The following is a 27,929-nucleotide window of genomic DNA, read 5'->3' on the forward strand; positions in this document are numbered from 1 at the left end:
TGGTATAATTTTATTGCTTGTTGAGAAGGTCGCTGAAGTTTAAACGAAAATTGTTACCGGAAGTTAATTATTTTATGAGAGTACTGGATATTATATTGTGCACAGGGAATTCCAGAGTTGCCGGTTTTTTCAGTCAAAGTATGAAGTGTACATATGCAGTACGCTTTTTGCTCAAATATTACCTGATACAACGCTGTGCGTTGAACGTATCGTCCTGGGTGCGTAGCCAACTTGCCAATCGTTAACGCTCCGTAGTGAACGAAACGACAGATAGATGACTACGCTACGGTACGGAGCGTTAACGATTGGCATGTTGGCTAAGCACCCTGTTCTGAGAATTCTATTATGACGTCACCTAATCTGGTATTCTCGGTACAAACGCTTTTATGCTTTAAACGGATTGGACATGTTATTTCTTGTAGGTTCACTTACTTTATAGATATAAATAAGAAATGCCAGCATCTAATAAACAGTGACAGCCATCATGGTGAAATACAGGGCTACACATGCTAATTCGTTTAGTATCAAAGGCGTAGCAATAAATTTGGACACTGTATTAATTGCATGCTACTGAATATTTATAGAGTCGTTCACTTTATTATATTTATATACCGAATGTATGTGTAAATTTCCATCAAAACCTATATCTTTTTGTGTTATATATACTCCGAAAACGAGCATTTAGGATTTAAAAAGAAAAAAATGTTTCCTCACCAATGTTTACATGATAAGTTTTGAGTCGGTCTACACACAATACGGGTGCACAATCTGACGGTGTCATATAAGTGATAGATTCGAGCTAACGAAAGTAGAGACTGAGATTTATTTATCAACGGAATGTAGGAAAAATGACAATGCGCTTACCGCTGCGTAAACCGCGTAAAACAATGTAGGGTCATTTGATTTTCTGACGTAAAATAGGTGTGCAGCAAACGCAGCCTTTATCGCATAAAACAACCGCGCGCTTTAAACTTTTTATATGGCTTAAATTTAAAATGTGCCAAATGTTGCTTATTTGGTGTGCCAGATGAGAAATATATTGCGATTTTTCAAACTTTTGATGTAAATAATGAATAAAACTGTCGCAAGTTATACGCTACAGTTCATTGTATTATTATGAATATGAGAAAGAAAGGCTTATAAATCTTATAACTTTAAACGAGCAATTCTTGTATATTTATATATATATATTTCGGGGATCTTGGAAACGGCTCTAACGATTTAGATGAAATTTTCTATATGGAGGTTTTCGGGGCCGAAAAATCAGTCTAGCTAGGTCTTATCTCAGGGAAAACGCGCATTTCTGAGTTTTTATATTTCCGAGCAAAGCTCGGTATCCCAGATATATAAAGTTAAACAAGACGACACGAAGTAATTTTCGATACGGACGAAATGCGCATCATAGATTAGTACACCGTAGTCATTTTGTTAATTGATATGAAATGTGGTGCTGGCCTCGGATGGAAAGGATTGGCTGGATCGAGGTTCGTGATATGGCAAAAGAGAAGAGGTGCTATTTGAAAACGATTAAGAAAAGAAAAGAGGGACACCTTTTACCATTTCATAAGAACTATTGTAAAGAGAAAGTTGAACCAAGTATGAATAGAAGCCAAGAAGAACTTAGATTGACAAAAGAAAAGAAAAAGTAAACGTCGTATCGTATTAAAAAGTTGAAGATGGCACAGGATAGGAATTAATGAAAATTGCTTCACGGACAAGAGCCCAGCTCGTACCAGCTCTCATACACGATGATGATGATGATGATAAATATGCAAAATAAGGTGACCAATTGATAGATAGATGCGCTGCACTCTGCACGTTCGATTATGTCGCACGATACTTTTCAAGGGAGCTCTCGATAAAAATATCGCATACAATTTTGTTCGAAGATATTTCATCAAAATACGTTTATTAGTTTATTCATGAAAACATTGCAGACCAATAAGAGTCACATTCGCATGTCTAATAATTGTTCAAGTATCATTATTGTTTTATCGCCATATATACGGTATTGCTACAAGCTGTTATTTTAATTTTGCCGCCACTTTCTAGTCTCTACTTACTCTTCTTTCATTAGCACAAATCTATCGGGAGCGTGCATAAACAAAACGTACGAGAACGGTAGCACCAAGCCTAATAACCGCGAAAATCGAAGTTCGTCAATTGCGGGCATTTTTCTCTATCACTCTAATAACGTTTTAATGCGAGCAAAAGAGTAAGATCCCCGCAATTCGCGAATTTCGGTTTCCGCGGCAGGCCCCCTTTGCTTTGGTGAGAAGTGTCAATATACATGTTTATGTTTCTGATTCAGGCCACAAGATGGCAGACCCTCCAACGCGCACGGTCCGATATCATGCACGGTCATGGGTAACCTTAAACCTTAACCTCCTTATTCATAAACGTCTACTAAAGTTACGAAGCCGCTAATAATCGTTTGTCCCTTTCCATCATACCAATACGTCGGAAAGGGACAAACGATTATTAGCGGCATCGTAACTTTAGTAGACGTGTATGAATAAGGGGGTAAATTGGCAACGGGACTCAGGAGGCACATTATCTTTGACGGTCATTATGCATTTTTCGAAACAGAATCATATTAGCACTATTGAGACAAATAAAATTAAGGCTTAGATTTGTATTTGTGTTGTTATCTTTTACTTTATTTTTAAGGTAATAGAAATTTTGAAAGTTCCGAGAGAAAATGAAATTGTTTGTATCCTAAACCGAACTTTAAGCTAAATTCGAAAGCGCCTTAAACGAAAATATATCCCAGAAATACTAGAATAACTGATTAATCCTTATATTTCTATTGATACATTCCGACCAAACGATTTTGAATTATTGTAGGTACTCCTTTTGCATTTATCTTTCAAATTCAAGTCGTCACTCATTAAATACTAAGTTTAAGTTTTGATGATCTAAATTTGAGTTTATAGAAAACCAATAATATGTAGGTATTTTAGTAATACCTAACCCAACAAAAACATAAATGTGAAATAAGAGCCAAGTTCAATGTTAAGAATATGTGTCGTTGTGGGCTCGCCGACAAAAGAATTGAGATCTATAAGGGTGCCAAGTTTTGTGCTGTGTAGAAAAATCATGAAATTATTAAAGGATTTAACCTGGCTAGTTTTTACCACAGGTTTTTAGAAAAGTAACATAGACAAATATAATAGCCTATACGTAAAAACTAGCCAAGACAAATCCTTTATACTTACAGGATTTTCTACACAGCACAGAACCTGGCACCCATATAGATCTCAATTCTTTTGTCGGCGAGTCCACAACGACACATATTCTTAATATTGAACTTGGCTCTTAAGTATTTCAAATTTATGTTTTTGTTGGGATATCATTGCTTTTTGTACAGAAATTACTATACTATTAATCATGAAAGTAGTTTTGCCCAAGCTGAAAAGGGGACCCACGCGCGGTCAATTGTCAAACATTTTCAGTTTTCAGTGTTTTTCCTTTGTATACGCCTAGTAGTCTACCTTAATGCCAAATACCAAGTATGTAGGTCATCTGGAAGTGGGTTAGGTTTTTGATCCATAAGACTTAATAAATCTCATGATTATTTATGATTTTTGCCATCGAATTATCAAAACATTTTCTGTTTTTAGATTTTTTCTCCTATGGACACCTAATAGTTTTTTTTTTTTTTTTTAGTTTACCTTGACACCAAGTATCAAGTTTCTACGTCATCTGGAAGTGGGTTAGGTTTTTGATCTATAAGTCTAAATAAATATAATAATTATCAATATATGATTGTTTTTCATCTAATTATGAATATTTTCAGTTTTCAGATTTTTTCCAATATATACACTTAAAAGTCTACTATAATGCCAAATTTCAAGTTTCTAGGTAATTTGGAAGTGGGTTAGGTTTTTGATCTATAAGTCACAAAAATGGCGGTTTTTAAACGTTATGATAACTGTTTGATCTACGTTTATGAAATTTTGCATTTTAGACAAGCTAAGGAGCTTAAATAAATGTGTCAAGGTTCATGTGTGTAGGTTAAATAGGTTTCAAATTGTGAAGGGGTCAAAAGTAGCTCGAAATGGTTCGTGTAATATTACACACGGTTGCGTCACCAGTTCCTTTTTTTTTTAACTTGGCTGGACACGCTGCCGCGTGTCTAGATAAGTAATAATGTTCTGTAATATTATCATTATTTTATTACTTTTAACTGCCGCTGATCAGACATATATTATTCTTTGATTATATCAAGAAAGGTAAAATTATTTTCACGCGTTGAGGTACCTAGATGATAAAAAAATTATTTTACTATATTGCCATATGTTTAAAGCCGAGAAAAGAAAATAAAATGTATCCAACTTTCCAGTATCCACTAAAATTAGAAAAACGAAAAACAATTGAAGTTACAACAAAGCCACTAATAAACAAAATATTCTTCATTACATTTCCCACTATAGTTGTGAAGTATGTTGCTATTATAGTTTTCATATTATGCGAGTTGCAAATTTTGTCGAACGATCTTGTTCTGCCATACATCATAGTATGTATGGGCTGCCTAACATAAATCATGTAAGAAAGGCTTTATACTCGTATGTCAAGAGGCAGGATTACCTATTCGCACATGTATCGTACAACGTTTTACAGTACATATGGCCCTTTAAATGTTCGACACAGTAACGTAATATGCTACTTCTCGCACTAGTGCTATAAAGTAGCCCCATATGTACTGTAAAGGTTATATTGATTTATTCTCAATCAATTATACGCTAACAGGCCGGGTACATATTTCGAAATTCAATTTGAATTCATTTTTCTGTAATTTAGCGTAAACAATGTAAAAACCGGCCAAGAGCATGTCGGGCCACGCTCAGTGTAGGGTTCCGTAGTTACTCTTCCGTCACAATAAGCTAAACTGGAGCTTAAAGTATAGTAAATTGTTAACCAAGGGATGAAACTGTACCTTTCACCCGAGTTAAACAAATAGGCAAATTTGCATAATCAGTACCTAATTAAAGTAAGTCTTTTTACTATGAAGGGGAAAATTTTGCGATAACTCAAAAACTGATCATGTACGCTATAGGTTTCATTTAATGTGTTTCTTAAGCTCTACTTCCACGATTTTTTTCATATTTTTTGGACCTAGGGTTAAAAAGTTAGAGGGGGGGGACACATTTTTTTTTTTTTTCGGAGCAATTATCTCCGAATATATTCACTTTATCAAAAAATGTTTGTTGAAGACCCCTATTAGTTTTGAAAGGCCTTTCCAACGATACCCCACACTGTAGGGTTGAAGCAAAAAAAAAAAATCACCCCCAATTTACGTGTAGGGGAGGTACCCTAAAAAAAATTAAATTTTTAGATTTTATTGTACGACTTTGTTGGCTTTATTGATTTATATATCCGTGCCAAATTTCAGCTTTCTAGCACTAACGACCACGGAGCAAAGCCTCGGACAGACAGACAGACAGACGGACATGGCGAAACTATAAGGGTTCCTAGTTGACTACGGAACCCTAAAAACAATATCGTGCTAATTCATAATCATATTTGTAAGAAATATCAGTTCCGTCATGGGGAGACCTCGTGGAAATAAAAACTTAACAGTAACTATACAAGAAGCAATAATTATAAATGGCTATAGAAATGGCTTCACACAATTGACGCTGGCTAAGCAATTTCAAATTCATCAGTCTACTATATCGAAGGTTTTGAAACGGGAAAAAGCTCACGGAGTTGTCAAAGGGCCCTACAGACCTGGTCGCCCACGCTGCACATCAAGTTTTGTAGATCGCAACATTTTGCGAATAGCAAGACACAATCCACGACTCACGGCGAGCGACATTATGCGGGAAATATCGTGTGGAAATTCAGTTTCTGTGTCCGTACGTACTGTAAGAAATCGCCTGATGGATGGCGGACTTCGTGCTCGTAGTCCTGCAAAGAAACCACTGATTTCCAAGAAAAATCGACCAGCTAGAAAAAAATATGCGAAAGAACATCTTTCTCGGACTGCGGAAATGTGGGAAAAGGTAATCTGGAGCGATGAATCCAAGTTTTTACTGTTCGGAACAGATGGAATTACCTACGTACGACGTCCCGATAATGCTCGCTATGACCCCAAGTATGAGCTCCCTACAGTCAAACACGGCGGCGGCTCCCTTATGGTGTGGGACTGTTTCAGTGCAAGTGGAGTTGGTCCTTTACATCGAATAAACGGCATTATGACGAAGGAAGTTTATGAAGGAATTTTACAAGACGTGTTTCTCCCTGGGCACGCCACAATTTCGGCAGAGCGTTTATATTTCAGCAAGATAATGGCCCGAAACATTCGTCTAATCTTGTTAAACAATGGTTCAAAAAACCTAGAGTGAGGGTTTTGGAATGGCCCAGCCAAAGTCCGGACTTGAATCCTATAGAAAACCTATGGAAGGAGCTAGGTAAGTGTGAGTGCAAGAAATGCAAGAAATGTCAACGAAAGATTTGAACAATTAAAGGAAGAGTGGGAACGCATTCCAAGTTCTTTCCTCGCGAAGTTAATTGCATCACTGCCCCGAAGATGCCAAGCTGTTCTTGATGCAAAGGGTTTCAGTACCAAGTAATAATCTAATATTTTGATTTTCAGTGCAGAATCTGTAATTTTTTCTTTATTAATAAACCACTTTTACCTATATTTCGAGTATTAGTTATTTTATGTACTTTTTAATAAACTCGTACAAAACGAGTTTCTTATATGGTGTCATACAAATGTAGTATATGATTTTACTCTCCATCTAAAGGACTTTCACATGATAATCGTTTAGGCAGCTTTAGTCGTTCTCATAAGAAAATACTTAAAAAAAAAACAAATATGATAGATTATTTTCCGCTACTGTATATGCATGTCAAGTTTCATGCGTTCTTCTGAACGGAACTATACTTTTGCAATTTGTTAAGGGATCAAGAAATCACGTACTATTTTTACTACAATAGGGTGATCATTTCCGAGCATAGTGAATTTTCTTTTTGGTTTTCTTTGGTTCTGATTTATTCGATGAACAATTAAATGACTTACTTTTGACTTATTGTCCTATGTGCCCTAGGTACGTACAATACAAACCTTTATTTATATTGTTGATTTTGTGAAAATGGCCGTTTTTAAAAGAGACAGTTAGCAAAGTTTTTAGCTTGTATACAATTTGTGAGATGCCATTAACTTAGCTGACTTTAAATAGCTTGTTATTTAAAGTAGCTTAAGGCTTAAAATGAAAAAAGGCTGTGACCCTTTCTTTAATAGGTACCTAATCCAGATTTACTGATGTAAGTTTTCACTGCGTTGCGTTCAGTGCGTCCATACATATCTGGTAATTGCGCCGCTAGAGCGCCATTAGCGATGATTAGATATTAGCGATGTCCCGCTTGTACACCGGTACGGTGTGCGGATTCTCATCCAATGTCATATATTGTACAAAACCGCTTTATTGATGTGAAGTGTCAATATCAAGTTTAAGTCTTAGTTGTAAGTTACAAAGTGACAGACCCGCTAACGCGCACGGTCCCTAGGTATACGTATTGCGTAATGCACGCGAGCAATATAGCGAGCCTTTCGCAAACAGGTGCATTTGCGGTGCTTTCAGCAGATCTATATAACCATAGGTAAAAAACATGAGTCCCTCTTGCATGCAGTTGTGTTTAGTTAAAGAAAACTCAGCAGCGAATATGCAGACATATTAATCAAAACTGCTTAGTTAATACATTTGCAAACCCTACATTATTCTACCTACTTCACTGCTACATACGAGAAGAGCTTTACCTATTTTTTACATGTAGGTAGGTACCTTTACTTTAAGTTTAAATTAATATTGTTATTATATTTGTAACCTTGAAAATAAATATGCAAATATATTTTGTGATAAATCAATAAATCATATTTCATTTGACAACCACACATTTAAAAAATATTTACGCCTGTAACTACACGTTTTAGGACACAGCGACCACGCACAAAATAAACTGTACGGCTACTATGAGATGACATTTGCTCGCACTAATGTATTGGTGCGATCAAGATTGACTGCAATCGAGTTCACACAGTCACTAGCGTAAATGTCAAATGCCAACTCATGGTAGCTTTACTGGACGTGCATATTGTTACTGCTTATAACTAAAAGTACTCGTATCACAATGACAGACAAGATAACAAAATCACATTATTTTGATGTCAAAATGTAAGTTTTGGTTCTAGCATCGTGTACAGTCAGCGTCAAATACTTCGTAGCAGTCAAAGTAACCAAATAGTTCGGTACACCATATATTTAGTATGGTATATATTTATAACTTGACCCCACACAATATCGTTTACCACGAAGGTCGTCATTCTTTGCGATGCGTTAATGAACGCTGGGCAGACTAACGGCCCGATTCGAAGAATGAGATACGATGTCGATGAGTTCTGGTTTAGATAAGTTCTCATTTAGATATCGTTTGTATGTCGTAAATATTATTGACATAAGCAGCTCTATTCTGGCAACCAATGTCACTTTGACGCTAGAAATATCGTAGATAGATCTTATTGGGATCACAGTGGAATCGAAAAAACGACAATTTTGACATGTCGTTTAGTTATAATCTTTTAAAGATCTTTCCAAGATCTTAAACGTGTCTTAATCATTCTTCGAATCGGGCCGCATGTGGTCTACGTGGTAAGTTCTATGCTATCCAGGAAAACCCAGGAATGCATAAATCTAAATACGAGTAGATGTGCACGGTCTGTTGTATTAAAGCAACTTGAGCGTGTGACGAGTTTTTAGTCATATGCGTAAACATTTGCCAATCCCTATAATATCAATTCGGGTATATAACGGATAAATAACGTAGATAAGAATACTCGTGCATTTATTATGAAAACGAACGTATAGTTACATCATACTAGATTCGCTGATATGTGCAGTTACAGGTGAGTGACCACCGTTTTGTCCCTTTTGTCGGGATCGCAGCAGGGCATTTTAGGTTCGACGTGCGGGCACGAGAAGGCCACGTCTTCAGGCTGGCGCGGTGCGCAGGGGCCCGCGGTGGCCGTCGCGGCCCGGCAGGCTTCCACCGGCGGCGTTGGCGCCGCCGGATGCTCCGCCACGCGGACCGCTGCCGGTGATATCTCCGGGATATCTCGACGCATCTCCTTCACTCGCTCGTAAGCATCTGGTGCTAACTTCATGTACTCGGGTATCTGAAAGGGACAAAACGCTTTGCTTTATGGCGCATGTATACACTGATGATTATTTGATCGAAACGGAGGATTCATGTTAAAATGAAGATGAAACCTCGTAAAGTTGCATACTTATTTACACGCCGTTTTCGTGAATGTTGTTGATACTTCAGTGGAAAGAGGACGGCTGTTTCTCCATACAACGTAGTCCCCAATTTCCTCTCTGGATATTGATATTGCGGAAAATATTTGTACATACTTTGATGTATATTAACCATAGCTATACCCCTACGTGACTTTTTTCGATATTTGATTATTCTAGAAATTAGGAGCGAAAAGCGTATTTCATACACATTTTTAAATTTCCCTAATTTATATAATAATTTAAAATTCCAAAAAAAATCAAACGTGGTTGGTTACTAAGTTCTGTTACTCGATTTGCAACCTCTTTATTTCCGTTAAAACAATTGCTACCGAAAAAATAAAAAATGACTGTGGTGGATTTGTGAGCTATAATTATATACCACACATAACGCTTATCTCGTCGTTTCTATAATGAATTGGGACTTAAAAGAGAATCGTATCGCAGTAATTGCGTTGCACAAATGTGGGCACCCGCCAAACATGATTTTCAAGTTACAATTAATAGAACAATAGTACTTAGAGCTTCGATGACCGCAAGAGGTCTGGAAGACCACGCACCGTTTAGACCCCCAGCTCTAATAAAGGCAGTGAAGGCGAGAATTGCAAGAAACCCCGTCCGGAAGCAAAAGTTGTTGGTAATACAGATGTCTGTGAAGAGAAGCTCCCTAAAAAAAGTTATCAACTTGGACTACACGCTTACCGCAGACAAAAAGGTCATTTGCTTAATGGACGATTAAAGACTATGAGGCTAGAGAGAAGTCGCGTGCTATTGAAGTGGTACGCACAAAATGACCACCGAAAAATACTATTTACAGATGAAAAAAATTTTACCATTGAAGAATGTTGTAACCGCCAGAATGACAGATTGTATGCAAAAAACAGTCAAGAGGCGATTGCCGCTGTTCCGAGAATGCAACGAGGCCATCATCCCTCTTTATGTGATGATTTGGCTGGGTGTGTCATACTCAGAGCTAACATAGGTTCATTTCTGTGAAAAAGGTGTGAAAACTGGGGCCAAAGTTTACCAGGAAACCGTTCTCGAACCAATAGTGAAGCCCTTAAGCCACACCCTATTTCAAAACCAGCCATGGGTCTTCCAACAGGACTCAGCTCCTGCACATAAGGCAAAAACAACTCAAGCCCGGTTTCGTAGGAACAAAATTGACTTTTTTGCCCACGAAGACTGGCCGTCCTCCAGCCCGGACCTTAACCCCCTGGATTATGCCATATGGCAGGTTATTGAGGAGAAAGCCTGTGCTAAACCCCACACAAATCTTGACTCCCAAGACAGTGACGGAGCAGTGCGTGCCGCTATTGATGACTGGCCTCGTCGTTTGAGGGCCTGTGTCAAGGCCAGAGGAGGGCATTTTGAATGATATTGTCATATGTAATTCCTGATTTTGTGTACTTCATTTTAATACATAGTTTATTCAACTTTTTTTTCGTATATTTTATGTAGATAAATATTATTGCAGTAACACAATTTAGTAACCAACTAGGTAGGTGTGGTTCATATACAACAAATTGTGTCAAAATATTTTCAATAATGTTAATATCCGTAATAGCGTTTCGTAAATTTAAGCGCGATCGTTGCGAAGAAAATTGGTGTGCATTTAAAATGGCTAGGAACAAGTGCAACCAGATGGTAAGAGCAGCAAAACGGAAACACATTCATGACAACATTGCCATGTCATCCCCTGCCGAAACATGGAAATTTTTAAAATCCATTGGTGTGGCCAAGTCTAACAATTTTTCTAATAACTTTTCTTTTGCAACTTCTTCGTTTTCATTAAATGACTTAAACGTGCACTTTGCCAAGCCTTCTTCACTAGATCCCGCCACTAAAGTTCACAGTATTTCACATACCAATGCCTTGCCCTGTATTTCTAATAAAACTTTCTCTTTCACCCCGGTCACAGATGATGAAACTCGCAAGGTAATAACGTCTGTTAAATCCAACGCTGTAGATCATGATGAGTTAAGTAGGACGATGATTTTGGGCATTTTAGAATGTATCCTCCCGGTTATAACCTATGTTATTAACCTTTCAATGTCTTCTGCGGTTTTTCCTTCGTTATGGCGTAAAGCCCATGTCATTCCATTACCTAAAGTTTCCAATCCCAGTTCACTTAAAGATTTTCGTCCCATTTCAGTTCTACCCTTTTTGTCAAAAATCTTGGAAGCCATAGTTCATAAACAGTTATCTCACCACATATTCTCTAATCAATTGCTTTCACCTCTTCAGTCCGGATTTCGTCGTGGCCACAGCACTTCTACCGCCTTGCTCAAAGTGGTCGAAGACGTGAGGATCGGTATGGACTCTTCGCTACTTACAGTGTTGGTTCTTATCGACTTCTCTAACGCGTTTAATGTGGTAGATCACGATTTACTTTTGGCTTCTCTTAAGAATGTGAACATTTCATCATCTGTGGCTGAATGGTTTGCTTCCTATCTCCGGGACCGTCATCAGTTAGTTCGGGCTGACCGATCTTCTTCGGACTGGTGTGAACTCCAATCTGGGGTTCCACAGGGTGGCATTCTATCCCCACTGCTTTTCTCCATTTTTATTAATCTCATTACCGCTAAGATTAAATGCTCCTACCATTTGTATGCCGACGACTTGCAGCTATACACTCAAGCAAGCACCGATGATTTGGATCGAGCTATTGCTGATTTGAACGCTGATCTTAACTTCATATCTACCTGGTCACGTTGTTATGGCATTGCAGTGAACCCCACCAAATGTCAGGCCATCATACTTGGTAGTGCGCGCTTGCTGTCTTTGACGGACACGAAGTACTTAGCCCCTATCCAGTATGAGCAAGTAGATATACCTTTTGTGCCGCAAGTGAAGAACCTGGGGTTGATCATCGATAGTGGGCTGACCTGGGATCCTCAGGTTTCTGACGTTTGTCGTAGAGTGACCAATACTCTAAGAGCACTTTATCGGTTCAAACATTTTCTCCCGACCTGCACCAAGACTCTTCTTGTCCAAGCCCTCGTTCTGCCCATCCTGGATTATGCTGATGTGTGTTACAGCAATCTCTCACAAGCTTACCTAACCAAGTTCGATCGGTTACTTAACAATTGCATCCGGTTTGTCTTTGGACTCCGAAAATACGACCATATCTCCGCTTATCGCAAAAAACTTAACTGGCTCCCTATTCGTGAACGTCGATCCTTGCGTATTCTCTGCACTTTGTTTTCAATTTTATTTAATCCTTCAGCCCCTGATTACCTTCGTTCCAAATTCAAATTTGTTACTCCGCGCCCCGGCACCGATCTCCGAACCTCCCGTAGCCTTCAACTTATTGTCCCTCGACATCGTACAGGTTTCATGTCGAATTCCTTCAACATTCAGGCAATCCGGCTGTGGAATGATCTTCCTCTCTCTACGAGACAAGCCCAGAACAAATTCTCCTTCAAGCGCATGTTGCGCAAGCATCTGTTTGACAAGGTTCAAAGGTCGTCCTCATGATGTTTCACAATGGGTATATATTTATATATGTATGTATTTATATTTATGTGTCATATTATTTATGTACGTATAATTTTATATAGGTTATTTTGTGATTTTTTTTTGTAATTTTACTCTGTATTCTGACCCTGCACCAATTAGGATCTTTCGGTTTGGCTCATGGTTGACTGGTAGAGAATGCCTTCTGGCATTAAGTCCGCCATTTGTACTCTTCATGTATTGTGCAATAAAGTTTAAATAAATAAAAATATCCAGAGAGGAAAATGAGGACTACGTTTGTATGAAAAGGCGATTTGGCGCGGGTCTTCCACTTTCGTCTAAAGTTTGGACACTATGTGTGGGCTATCATTTAATACTACATAGTTTAGTCCTATGTCAGCGTGTGACGCTTGTAGTTGTTAATAATATAATATTGCTCGTCCTTAAAAAGAAAAACTTTATAATACATATATTTAAAAAATCAGTACATACAGTGTATCTTGTATAGATAATTAGATATAGAAAAAAAAAAAAATGTGACCTCGATTAAGCTAGGAAGTAATCACGACAAACAATCTTAATTAATATATCTACATTGAATTACCTACTGAAAAAGGTGGACAAAACCATGCTGGCCGTTTTACCTCGCCCTGTATAACTGAACAACAAGCTGTCATTACACCAAAGCTTGTCAAAATGTGAAACGAACCTAGTTAATTGACAACATTTCAATATTCTGACCCTATAATTTTATTGGCTCTCTACATTTTAATTTAAACGAGGAATACGCTAATAGTTTATTTTTTCCACTAGGATTTGTATTTAATTAATTATATTTTTTTTTATGTGTACTTATTCTAAAATGGCGTAACTCCTGTTCTATGCTAGAAGCTAGGTCTTATCTCGATAGAAAAAAAAACATGACTTAATTAATCTGACGTTGTCTGTCATTGGCAATGTTTTAAACTGGTCCGTTTTTGTTTCAAAACAATTTTGATAAAATATCAGTTTTTCTACGACGATTTCGATATTATAAATGATACTGATACACGAATACGATAGGAGGTTTTCATACGGATACGACGGATCGACGGATAAACACTAACGAATGTAATGTAATTAAATGTTTGTATCGATATTTTCGACGAATCATTTTTGCTATTTTTGCAGTAGGCAAGGGACGAAACAGTATTTGGTATACTTTGGACGAGTATATACCTCATCGATCCATACGGCTATGTCCATTTTAAAAACGATTAGTAGATGGTAACTTAATAATAATAATAATTCAGTTAAAAATAAAATATATAAAAATAAAAAGTTTTTACTTTGGAATGGTGTCAATGTGATACTGTAAATGAATTCAGCACCCCAGATTTATATGAAAACGATACCAAACACGGCCTAGCACCTTCACTGATGTAGATATCAAGATAAAATTGAGAGCACTAAATAAAGTTTCAAGAGCAGATATCTCAATAACAATACAAAATATCGAAAAACGTCACAAAATAAAACTTCTAACGAATTTAATCAACTTTTATTCTGTAAAAGTGGTCATGTCGCTAAGACGCATAGTTTCCGAGATATACAAAATAAAGCCGAAAAATGGGACCTTCAAGCTTCAGATATATAGATATAGGAGACCCGTAGTTAAGTTATAAAGGAAATGTTTAAATTGTTCCGTCCACTGGTAGAAGAGATGCAAGTATCGCAGAATACTTCCAAAACCCCCAAACCAAAGGTAAGTTTTTTCTGTTCAAAGCGGAATTCCGTTTTCGTCCGAAAAAAAAACAGGCTACAATTTATCCTGACGAATAAGGAATCTGACGAAAGTGTCTTAGATCCAGCCGGGGACTTTTGATATATTCACCTTCTAACGAGTTCAAACAAAGTTAAGAAGTAAAAAAGCGGCCAAGTGCGAGTCGGACTCGCCCATCCATTTATGACGTATTAAAAAAAACTACTTACTAGAACTCGTCAAAACAATTTTCGGTGGAAGTTTGCATGGCAATGTATATCATATATTTTTTTTAGATTTTTCATTATGTTATTTTAGAAGTTACGGGGGGGGGGGGGGGGGACACATTTTACCACTTTGGAAGTGTCTCTCGCGCAAACTATTCAGTTTAGAAAAAAAATATATTAGAAACCTCAATATCATTTTTAAAGACCTATCCATAGATACCCCACACGTATGGGTTTGATGAAAAAAGATTTTTTGAGTTTCAGTTCAAGTATGGGGAACCCCCAAAATTTATTGTTTTTTTTTCTATTTTTGTGTAAAAATCCTAATGCGGTTCATAGAATACATCTACTTACCAAGTTTGAACAGTATAGCTCTTATAGTTTCGGAAAAAAGTGGCGGTGACATAATCGGACAGACAGACGGACATGACGAATCTATAAGGGTTCTGTTTTTTGCCATTTGGCTACGGAACCCTAAAAACTGTGTTCCAAGCATTTCCCTCTATAACTTTTTTGGAGCATTCATTGCCTGGCCTAGCCTATATTTATGATAAAAATATATAAGTAGGTATTTAAAAACGTGAAGACGTTTAGTTCCAAAATGATTTGTAAGTATCTACACAAATACGTTATTATTTTCAAGGCCGAAAACAGACGTCACAAACAATGAGGTATTGTTTGGTACAAAAATATTTTTTTAAATATTTTACGTCAATTTACCTAAGTGAACATTTGCAAATATATTTACGTGAATGGATGTTTCATACACCGCAGCGTTAACACCATATAAGGCTATCAGCACTTCCGGAAACACTATTTGTTGAAAAACATACCGAAACATAATTGAGTATATAATCAACTTTTTTCAACTTAAATATTTGTTCGTAAACGTGCTCCTATAAATCGTTATATGTTATAAAATATTGTGTAGGTAAGCAGGAAACACCACTCGGTGTCTTGTGCCAATTGTTAGTAATAATTAGTTTAGCGAGCCGAACGGCCCCCAGGCTTCCTGAGTGAACAATGCCGGGACAATGCTAGGGAAATGATGATACACTTTATTTGAAAATCGCCGCTTACCGCTTTGCAGTCGACGCCATAGGTGCCAAGGTAGCCGGGCAGGCGCGGCTTGTCGCTGGTGTCGTCGTCGCCCGCGCCGACCTGCGCCGCGCTGGGCACCACTTCGTACGCGCACACGCCTGCGGCGCGCCGCGCGGCGCGCTCTTTGTGGTCCTGGGGGACAGTTAGCTAAATTGAAGTACAATCGTAGATTAAACAGACGGATTAGGTAACGTTTACGAAGACCGCGATGTAGACATGTGCCATTTTACTTGTAAAATACTGCACCGGGAACTGCACTACTGAGTTGTATTCTTAGGCCGTTTTATACTATAACAACCCATGTCCATACACTGAAATAGGGGATCACGTTAAAGTAGTTTGAGACCACCTATGCGTGGTGACCACGACGTGTTCTATATGCTCCATCTTATATTTGAGTTGATCTGTGAACCAATTCCAAACAGGAATAAACGAATTATGGAATAGCTACCTATTGCATTGCTCCAAATCCAAGTTGGTGCTTTCTTGCTAAGGCTAAAAGATTATGTTTATTATGAGAGAAAATACGAGTGTAAGGGTATTAAATCGGCAAACCAAATAAAGTAATTATAAACTTGGTAGGTACTTAATTAAGATCAAATTCAATGTTTTAGTTGAGTTTCAAATTTATGATCTTATTTTAGCTATTAGAAACTCCTTATTGAAATCTAAATTGAGTGTTATGGTGGTTGAAAGGAAGCAGAAGTTTCTTTCTAAACATTAGGTCGGCTGATGCGCCGTGAGAGGCATAACTTGTAGGTTGACGAGGAGCTAATATTACAAGTTTGATAAAAGTTCGTGAAAGCCTTGGGAGCGGGCGGGTGCGGGTGGATCGATGACTGATAATTTGTAACGAGGTCGTTATTAACGACGTTCACAGCTTGTTACTGTTGCCAAGGTCAGAAAATGGCAAAATACGATTTTGATTTGATTTTAGTCTCCGTATATTCTGCTCGCATCACATATAAGTTAGTAAGAGTGAAATGAACTGTAATCGATGTCAACAGAATTTAATATTAATATAGTATAATTCTATGTCCAACAGTATTTAATATAATTATTGGGAGTCGCCTCCTACTTTGGTCCAATGTCGCAATAAATTACTAATTAGGAAATATTTTTTTAAACTGCCTTTGACCTCTGCAAAAACTTCACAGGGGAACTTACATATGTTAGAGACGGTCGAGGTTGTTGTTACGTAAAATAGGTTCACGACAAATAAAACGATTATAGATTCATATTTGATGCCATATCTATATCACACAGTAGGTATCTTCGATTGCTTTAAATGAATTGTAAGTCAAATAGAATTGTGTAAAACTGTCAATTGATTTAAGAGGAAGGAGAGGGGGCGAAGTCATGACCGCTTCACCATACAAACACTACGTTTTCTTCTTTGAAAAACTCAGTACTTATAGTAAAATTACGCATTTTGATGTATATTAACATAGGTACAGCGTGATTTTTTAATTATTACGAGAGTTCGTCTTCTTAGGGTTCCGTACCAAAAAGGTACAAAAGGAATCCTTATGGTGCGACTCTGTCCATCCGTCTGTCTGTCACAATGCTAAATATTTCAAGAACCGCTTAAGCTATCGATTTGAAATTTGGAATAGTTATGAACAACGCTAACCCCGACACATTGAAAGTATTGTTTTTTAATTATTTTTGATTAACTATGAAAAATGCCTAATTTGAAGAGGGCGCAAAATTTCATAGTCTAGTGACTAGGTTAAATTTTTTTTTTATTTTGTTCGTAGTGAAAAGAAATTGATTTATGGTGGAAAATGTAAAAAAAAACCATTCCCCCCATCCATAATGTCAATATCTAGAGAGGAAAATGGGGACAACGATTGTATAGAGAAGCGTCGTCCAATATTACCTATGTGTATAATATTACACATTAGACACAAGAGTGTAGATTTCATTTGTTTCCGATTTAACAATACCACAATACACTCCACTATTCGTAAGTTATAAGAATTAGGGAGACATCTCTTGTTTCTAAGCTAATTGATTTAAACTTCCGATCAGCTTCAGTATTTCTTCACGGCCGATTTTCTCCTAATAAAATAAGTTTCATGTCAAATTAGTCGTAAGAGATTTACCGGCATCTTGTATCGTTCGCAGTAGTCCGGGTCGTCATTGTAGTGCGGCTGTTCCCCGGGCGGGTACTGCGGGTAAGCGGGGCGCGCAGGCTCACGGTGCTCGTCAGGCGCGGGCCCGCTGAAACAGACCACCTTCTGCTGGTCGTCGCGCGCGGCACCCGACTTCAATATACCCTTTAGAGGCATTACTTCGTCGCTTGTCGGTTTGCTGAAAATAAAACGAATTTCTCATAGTGGAGAAAGTAAATGGATTTTCGGACATCTTACAGAGATTTTATGTAACACATTTCGACAGAAATTTGTTAGAGTCAGACCAAGATGAGTTGGCAGCGATTTTGTTAGCCCTGCCTGTGCAAGTGTTAAGTAATCGTCATTATTTCATAGAAGTTTAAAATATAATTAACCTTCTGTACGATTATTAAAGGAAGAAAAATAATGGCCTTTTTAGGGTGTCGTGGTTTACTATGAACCCTTATAGTTTCGCCTATGTCCGTCCGTCTGTCCGTCCGCGGCTTTGCTCCGTGATCGTTAGTGCTAAAAAGCTGCAATTTGGTAAGGATACATCAATCTCTATTATATCATGATTGTATAAAATACTATTAAGTGACATTTACCATTTACTATTCATGAACGAATACATTCGAAATATCGAATAAAAACAAAACAAAATAAACCCGAACTCATATTGCTTGTTTTTCCTTGTTTTGGCCTATAAAATGCGTGTTTAAAATATTTCGGGTTCTTGGCGAATACCGAGTATACTTAAATCTATTGTTTCTGGGAAACAATAGATTTTACGTTTATTAGAATCATTTCAATTTCACACGACGTAAAATTGTTTAAAATCTTTAAAAAATCATGCATGTAGCTAATTAAGTAATACTTAGTTATAAATCAGGTTATAAGTAGGTACTTACGTTCCTAATCAAGTTTCTGTGCGTAATAGACACTAGGCATACTAGTATTATACAGTGGTGTACCTGAGGCGGGTAGCTCTGAGGCTCTCCTCGTAAGACAGGTGGTCGGTGTTTTGCGGAGGCGTGGCGGGCCTCGGCGGTGTCGCCGTGCCCTCCACCACGTCGAGCGCGGCCAGGCAGCGCTCCATGGCGTTGGGCTCTGCCACTGCCGACTGGCCTTGTTTTAAAAGCTCGGCGCGCTTCGCTGCTGCTTCACCCTCGCGTATGGCGTCCTGGAAAAGATGCCGAATTATTATCGTTATTTGTGTTTCTGTATCTACATTATATTAAAGTTTCAAAAGGTTCCTGTTACCTTCCGCTCCGCGCACGCCTCCTAAATGTCCGAAACACCAGTGTTCCGTGATGGGTATACGTATGTATATCATTATTTCAAAACTAAAGTCCCCTTTCCTCATATTTCGCTTACTGGACAAGACCTTGTCGTCATGACAAACTTTGGAATCATAATTTATTTTTACCGACCGACCTCAATAAAGGGAGGCTACCATCTTACAAGGAAAGGTACCCAACTGTCCGGTTCCGATTTGATTTATATTTATATATGTTATAGATTAGTCTAAAATAACAGACACATAATTTTTTTAGCTGCCCAAACTCAACCTATTGGGAGAAATTGTCCTCCAAAGTACTAAAAAGTTACTAAATCTTCTAACTGATATAGAAAGTGATGCTCAAGCAACTTGCTAGTTAATGGCTTGTTTGAGTATATGTTTGAGAGCAGGAAAAAATAATGTACACGTGTTTTGTTATATCTGCTTAAACTCAAGATTTCCTAAAAAAAACACCCGTCTTTATGTCTAACTTTAGCGATAAGATATTATAAAACTTCGAATGTCGATTTTTTTTAGTAAAAAATGAGTTTTAGCCGATATAACAAAACACGTGTTCATTATTTTTTGCTGCTTTCAAACATATACTCAAACCAGCCATTAACTAGCAAGTTGCTTGAGCATCACTTTCTATAGGAGTTAGAAGAATTAGTAATTTTTTAGTGCTTTGGAGGACAATTTGTCCCAATAAGTTGAGTTTGGGCAGCTAAAAAAATACGTGTCTGTTATTTTAGACTACTCTATAACATATATAAATATAAATCAAATCAGAACCGGACAGTTGGGTACCTTTCCTTGTTAGTCGCATGTTTCTTACTCATAAAAGAATCACGCAGACTCAATTAAATGATATTATCAGTTCAATTATCAAAAAAAATACGGGAGCTACCTACCATAGGCCCATTTTTACACTATCTCGTAGATATAATTTCAAAGTTTTTAGATAAGTAGGTACCTACTTGTTAGCGTTGTTAAACTATACACACTTTGTAAGTATACAATCTTTCCTACAGGCCATATGAATCTTAAAGTTTAACCTCGAAAACACTAAATTGTTTAATACTGACCTGCAGTTCGTCCTTTAGGTTACCCTCGCGCAAGTGGTAGTTACGCACGTTGTCTATTACCTCCTGCGGGAACTTCTCGGGGTTGGCGCTCATGTAGCGGTACACGAACAAGTCGCAGCCGATGATCTTGAACCGGTGCTTGAACACCGGTACAATGGCGCCTGTGACATCCAAAGATGATAACCGCCTTAAAAATAATCTGTAGCCAATCTTGTAAAACATTAATTTATTTTATTTTATTTGGAAAACCAACAGCTTAAGTAAACTAAAACTAGATTAACATAAATATGTATCAGAGAAGCCAATTACAGGTTTCCACAGACAGGATACAAAGGTAGTCATATTACCTAGGTTAGCACAAAATTAAAGACTTTACAAACGCCAAAACATGCTATGAGAAAAGAAAGAAGTAATTTGTTTCTTATTTAAATCAAGAATTAAATTAAACCTATGCTAATCTTCTGCAGGCAGGGGTGCAAAGAAAGTAGATGCCATGAGGTTTTTAATTATTGGAGGTTTCATTAGATGTAAATCCAGTTGATCGGTGCTATGACACAGTTCATTCATTGACCTCGGAGCTCGGACAAAGTATGAATTTTGACGATAGTTGGTTTTGGTCTGTGGAAGTGACAAAGGTCGGTAGTGTCTAGAAGAAGCTCTGGGGATACGAAAACTAATATTCATAACCAGTTCCGGGCTATCAACAGATCCGTTTAAGATTTTAGTTAAATAGACTAAGTCAGTGATTTTTCTTCTCAAATCTAGGGGAAGAAAATGGTGTCTTACGCACCTATCACGATAACACAAGTCTGTAGTTTTAGTTTTGAATTGAAGGAATTTTAAAAACATTCTTTGAATGGACTCAATTCGTTTAATGTAGATGTCGTAACAAGGATTCCACACAACGGATACATATTCGAGGATAGATCGCACAAACGAGCAGTATAATACTTTTATAGGCTTTACGTTTTTAAATTTTGATTTTTTCTAATAATCCCTCAATCATTGACCTATTATTACATTTGGGTACGTAGACCGCGTTATGTGACTGATTTATTGGTTTCCACTGTACTCAACGGCAGTACAAACCAACAAACTCAGCAGTTACTTTAACAGAGAACTAAAATAACAAAAAAAAAAACTGCATGTGGTCAGCTGCAACCGTAGCGGATAAGCAGAATCATGCACCGAAAATATCTACCATTTTCTCCAAGCTTTATAAAATGAGATGTAAAGAAGCAGTTTAAAATAGTCAATAGTACCTACGCATTTTAAGCATTCACTAAGTTGTAACATATATTGTATTTATAGTTAACAATTCGCTCAGTTAAATATTACGCTTTAATATTTATATTCGTTAAAACTTACCAATATAAAATCGCTCAGGCGTAAAGTACGTAGGGAAACTGGGGTCCGATTCAGGGGTCTGCAAGAGCATGGCCTTAAGGAACTTTCCCCCCTTTATACCGGAGTTGCGGCGCGGGATTTCTCCGATCTTGATCTTGCCATCGGCCAGGCTGTAAGATAGCACAAACTGGCGCCCTTTGTCCTCTGGATGGATCCACTCCAGCTCGCACAGGTACCGGAGGTTCTAAAGTCAATTTTTGGTCCCGCATTATTTTCGCTTAGGTATTAAGAAAATTATTGAGCTGAAATTTGGTATACTTCCTAAACTTTGATATTACCAATGCAGTATGCGAACAATGGGCTGATCTGGTGTTGCAGATGGAAGATGACCAAAGGAACTCCTCGACGAAATACCACTATCGCACTGAGTTTGGACTCATTGGAAAGGTTTCGAGGAAGAATTATAACAGATGTGTAAAAGATAGAAGGATAATATATATTTTTAGTAATACTCATTTGTACGTCATTAAACTCATTAATTTATTGTTGATTTAGGTGTAGGCAAATGCATTCTTAATAAAATAAAATTTATTCAATGTTTAAATAACTGCTATGTAAATTTTAATATCAGTAATTTAATGGTTGTTTTAAATGTCATACACAATTACTATTATCATTATCACATATGGCTTTAGGGGTCCCCAGCCAGCTCGGTTCTCCATAGTTACGCTCTCATTTTAGAACGACTAGCTAGTTTGCTCTGAAACTTTGTACTTAAATAGGATAAAGGTACAGTCACGTCTGAAAATATCGGTACGATGAATGTGCCAAAAATATGTATATACTACCTTAAAATAAATAAATAAATATTATAGGTCATTATTACACAAATTGACTAAGTCCCACAGTAAGCTCAATAAGGCTTCTGTTGAGGGTACTTAGACAACGATATATACAATATATAATTACTTAAATACATAGAAAACACCCATGACTCAAATATATGGGCAATAAAGTCGTGTATACTTACATATTATTGGTACTTTTTTCGTATCGATATTTTCAGTATAGAGGTATGTCAGGATCGTAGCAAGTGGAAATCCGTGGTCTCTGCCTACCCCTTTGGGAAATAGGCGTGATTATATGTATGTATGTATATTTTCAGACGTGACCGTATATCTAGGGCTGTAAAGCCCGACCAGAAATGTATGATCATTGTCAAGAGGGCGCTGTTCATCTATTGTTATTCTATGAAAAATTTACTTCCATATAAACTTGTTTATAGAAGAGGGTGGGGGGGGGGGGGTCAGTTATCTCTCCAGCTCACTGTCTATTTATTCCCTCGCAAGAGAAGCGGATTGCTCCATCATTAGTACTGATATTTATACATGCTAAACAATGACTACACAACAAGCTTTCACTAAAAACTACCAATTTTCATTTGAAATACAATAAATGCAGATCTTTTCACATAAAATATATAAAGAATAAACAGTCCATAAGAATCGGCTTGCAGCTATTTGAATGAGATGAGTGCTGAGATTGCGTAGGCACGAATAGGCTTTATATGAAATGTAGAAGTTCGAGGACAATGGAAACCAGCTTATGAGTAGGACAAGCCAACTTATTGCAGTGTACTTGGGGGTTCGCTGATGCGTTTTTAGCGTTTTCAAAGTTACTTTGACAATAGTCAGAACTTGTGCTCGGGGACGAAGAAGTTGAGACTGTTTTCTGTATCAAGCTGAATTATACAGGATGAAATCCGTGGCATAATCTGAACTTAAATATGGGAAATATAACTTGATGTTAATGATTTTAAATAAGAACAATATTAACAATTTTTATACATTTGGAAGTTATTGCTAACTAAAATACTAAATTAATCGGTATAGGCCTATACAACACCCTTATTCTATTACATATCCTGTGCTTAATTTATATATTCCTAAGGTCAAAACACTTCCCTTTAGTGACAAGTAAATTGGATTAGTCTGTTATGTCACATGTCGTACCCTATAGCTACAGTATTTTGCAAAAATCGCGATTTTGTAATATTATTAAGTTTAATATATTTTTTTTAAATATGTATTCGGAATATATACTAATTTTCTTTTATTAAAGGTCATTCCTATTTCATGATTGCGTCAAAATACAATCGGTATTTGTAGTCGGTATAGGCAATTTCTGATCATGTGTTTATTTCACACTGTAGAATCTTTTACTATTTCCGGAGCTGTTGCAACTTCAAATGAGTTGAGATGGCAAAGTATCTCTCCAATTCTCAGATAAAGGTATGTATATACAGTACCCATAAGTGCAGTCATTTCAATCATTTATACGCATACATAATGCCAAAAACGCAAAATGCCATTTTGTCGTTTCGCGTAATCTAAAAAAAATTACGCATAACGCTTTATGCCATAAACGCGGAATGCCAAAAAACGCATAATGCCAAAAACGCAGAAACACAAAAACGCTTACATATAATTTATATATTAACAGAAACTATTTACTGTCAATTTTATTTGACCAACTATAGGTAAGTAATTAATAATTATATAACACATTACATTTGCTCTGTGATACTAGACGTAGTAAAATGTATCAAATTATTAGCTTGTTTGAATAAATCCCCTCGTGGTCAACCGAGCCCACAGACCACTCAGCTAGCAGGTCCAGATGCCCACATATCCACGATGTCTTGGGTGTGGATTTCGTTGAAATCTTCTTAAACAGGACTTTGGTTTTTGATTTTACTTGGCTGGTTTTTTTAATTATAGGAGCTTTTAAAAAAATGTATGAAATCTGTTTTTTGCTACTAACTTTTATATTTATTAAAAAATCGTGCTAAGCTATGATTAAAATAAATCATATTCTGTAAAAATATTTTCCATAAAGTCAATAATATTTTTTGGCATTGTGGGTATTTGGTTTTCAATTTTTTTTGGCATTATGCGTATTTGGTTTTTATACAGCTTTGGCATTCCACGTGTTTGGCATTAACAGAATTTGGCAATACACGTCTTTGGCGTTTCGCGTATTAATAGCGTTTTGCGTCTGGCATTATGCGTCTAAAGGATTTCAATAACATTTTCGTACTACAGCAGTACATTGAATTATTTACAGTTTAACAACACAATAGTTTGCAACTTTTTTTAAATATTTTAGAATTTACCTTATTGGCGTTAAGGTTGTATTTGATGACGTCCTTATGAGGAGGCTTAGGAACTAGCCCGAAGCAGTTTTGCAAGGAGTCCTCCGGAGTGCCGATTCCAGTGTGCGGCGGGTACACCTACAAAGAAAAAAGATATCTACAGTTCGGACACGAAGTTCTAGGCAGCGAAACCTAAGAAAGCGGTACCTAATTAAAAATATAATTCCCCTGAATTTCCAGACTTGTAGGCCAGTTCCATGACCATTTGTAACTTGTTGTCGGTACCTACAAATGAAAATCTCATGGAACAGTCCCCGGACCGGATGCTATGCTTTTCACGTGTTCCACCATTTTAATGGACATCTTGTATAAGAAGCAGTTAGAGATATAATATAAATTAAGGTATTTGAAAAAAAGCGATTAGTGTTTTATTTAGAATGTGCGTAGAAATTGAGAAAAAGTGAAGGAATGACACGACTAGTTACCTTGGCGAACTCCTTTGTTTTCTTCTCGAGAATCTCCACGCGCGGCGGCTGTTCTATGTTCAACATCGTTCTAATTATAGACATACATAGCAATTAGTACAGTCTAAAAAAAGTTAATCAACAGCCTTAACAACCTCCTATTATTCCTAGAGGTAATTCTGCCGGGTTCATCCATTTCCTTACTTATCAATAACACACTTCACTTGTAATTAAATATAAATGTTTCCAGTGTATTGTAACCGACTTCTACTTCATTTCGATATGACATTTTGCAAGTACCTAGGTATACTAGGTATGTGGTGTCCAAAGTGTATGTAAACATGTTTTGATCTGAGGCAGAAGGTAGACAGAGTGAAACTCGACAAAGCAACGCCGCAATACCGGTCGTAACATTCGGTTCCTGAACACATCATAGAGAGCTTATAATATGTAAGTAGATAAAACGGAGCTTGTAACTGTTACTAAGCATTATGAAGGTAGCAGTCAGATATAATACTATTATTCCGAAACTTATTTCAACTTTTTTGTTTAAAATAAATAGGACTTAACATTAGATAATCAACATATAGCCAGTCAAACAAGTTTGTCAGTAGAAAAAAGCGCGAAATTCAACGGACGATTAACGAATTTCGCACCTATATTTTTTTTTAATTTGCCGTTTTTTTATGACGTAGTAAATGGCTTGACACAATATATAAAAGTGATCGTTATCAATGTGCAGTTTTCATAGCAAAGTATGCTTGACAAAAAAAATATACACAAGTACTTTTAATATCATATATTATACACATTTAATTTTATCCAAATTATGCATGCTTTCACCCGTCATTATAATGCAATACGGATAGTACTGTATTAAATGTATAACCACTTTTTAACTTATGCAAATAAATAACTAATGTAGTCTGTCAAGCCATTTCCGTCAGTAGAAAAAAGCGGCAAATTTAAAAATATCACAGAAAATTTGAATTTCGCGCCTTTTTCTACCGACAAACTTGTTTGACCGATTATAATCGTCAATATGAAGAGCTATAGTCGATTAGGATGCACTTCAGTTATGTAACATTTATCTTTAGTTGTATTTTTATGACATCACATGAATGCATGTCACTGTCATGTCATACGACGTAAGTGTATTGTTAAAAGGTCAAAAAAGGTATACTCTAAAGAGTCTAATCTAAAAAAATTGTAACCTGTTGTAAATATTCTATATCAATAAATACATGTATTGATTTCTTTTGCCAACCATATACTTTGCTACGAAAACTGCACTTTGATAACGATCACTATATAATATATTACTTAGGCAGCACTCACTCACGATTTTAGAGAAGATCCGTTCCGATATCCCTAATTTTCATAAAATTATAAAAAAATAAGTAAATCACTATTTTAGTCATATGGTTTCACAAGTTATATTAAGTAATTAAATTGTTTGCAGTCGACAACAAGTAGCAATTCAGTTTGTCGATCAAGGTGGACACCTTGTACCTGCGGTCGTTCTTACATTTTTAATGCAACATGCAGCAACGACGTGGGACGGACTGTCGTGCATATGTTAAAGAATCGATTGATTAAGTACCGTCAAAAGATTTAATTTGTGATCCATTTCGTACCTTGTCACCAATGAATAAGGTAAGTATATAAGGTACTTGTCGCAGTGACGAACAGCATAAAAGTCGCTAGAGTATAGAAGGTAGAGGCAAGGAACAGAATCTCCTTAGGCAGAACTGTTGCAAAAGTGTCCAGCTGTCAGCTATAAATAATAGTTTCATTTCTCTCCAGAGTAGCGCTAGAGTAGCTAAGAACCTAGGCGTTATTGACGGAGTGAAGTGCGCTGTCTATGATTCGATTTTTTTCTCTAGTATTCTAGATATTGTAACGCCACCTATTTATGGTGATTCTGTTTTATGGAGCTTCTTGGTACATGGAGATTCTGTTCCTTGCCTCTACCTTCCATACGCTAGAGACCTCATACTATTGTCATTGTGATAAGCATGTGACAAGGTATAAAAACGATCACAAATTAAATCTTTTCACTGTACCTACTTTATACCGGTAGCGATTTTTTTTTTGAAAATCCAATAAATGTTTATTTTTGCTTTTCGGGAAAAAAATTAAACCAATAAACTTTTTCAACAGTAAACTATTGCAAATATATTTCGACATATTTGTGCATATCGCACAGTTATAGTATTTTATGCAACAGTTGTATAAGAAGGGTCAAAAAAGGCGAATGGTGTGAGTTACAATGTGAGCCGGAGCCGAAGGCGTAGGCGAACATTGTAAAGGAATACGCCAAGAGCATTTTTTGACCTACTTATACAACGTTGCATACAATATTTTTCCTACGAGTCAACAAAAATAAATCTTAATTTAGGTAAACAAAGCAAAAGTATATAGCCAAGACGCGCGAGCATACCTTGTTACGCGCCCAGCCCGCCCCGGGCCGCGGCCGGCCAGTCAGCGACACCTCGTAACTCATGAGGCACTGGTACTTGCTACTTTCTAAATTAAATTTTTGGACAGTTTTTTCTCAATTTTGGCCACCGTAGCCTACGGAGACTAACAAGCAACGCTAAGCGGTCTTCGTAGTCTATGGGTGTTGCTATATTACGGGTGTCACATGCGT

At 36.9% G+C, this 27,929-nt stretch overlaps 1 protein-coding gene across 1 annotated transcript in view; it reads right to left on the bottom strand.

Moving 5' to 3' along the window:
* Positions 1-8,833: 8,833 nt before the first annotated feature.
* The window catches only part of LOC133521399 (EF-hand domain-containing protein 1-like), a 70,286-nt gene continuing 51,190 nt past the window's right edge, over positions 8,834-27,929 (bottom strand). Inside the window, exons 9-16 of the mRNA XM_061856344.1 lie at positions 25,298-25,367; positions 24,834-24,950; positions 21,680-21,902; positions 20,312-20,472; positions 18,919-19,127; positions 17,939-18,146; positions 15,810-15,962; positions 8,834-9,181 (exon numbers count right to left, since the gene is read on the bottom strand). Of these exons, the coding sequence (XP_061712328.1) occupies positions 8,906-9,181; positions 15,810-15,962; positions 17,939-18,146; positions 18,919-19,127; positions 20,312-20,472; positions 21,680-21,902; positions 24,834-24,950; positions 25,298-25,367 (1,417 nt within the window). The 3' untranslated portion in view covers positions 8,834-8,905. The remainder of the gene's footprint in view (positions 9,182-15,809; positions 15,963-17,938; positions 18,147-18,918; positions 19,128-20,311; positions 20,473-21,679; positions 21,903-24,833; positions 24,951-25,297; positions 25,368-27,929) is intronic.

Source organism: Cydia pomonella, chromosome 1, assembly GCF_033807575.1.
Source record: "Cydia pomonella isolate Wapato2018A chromosome 1, ilCydPomo1, whole genome shotgun sequence".
NCBI classification, from domain to species: domain Eukaryota; kingdom Metazoa; phylum Arthropoda; class Insecta; order Lepidoptera; family Tortricidae; genus Cydia; species Cydia pomonella.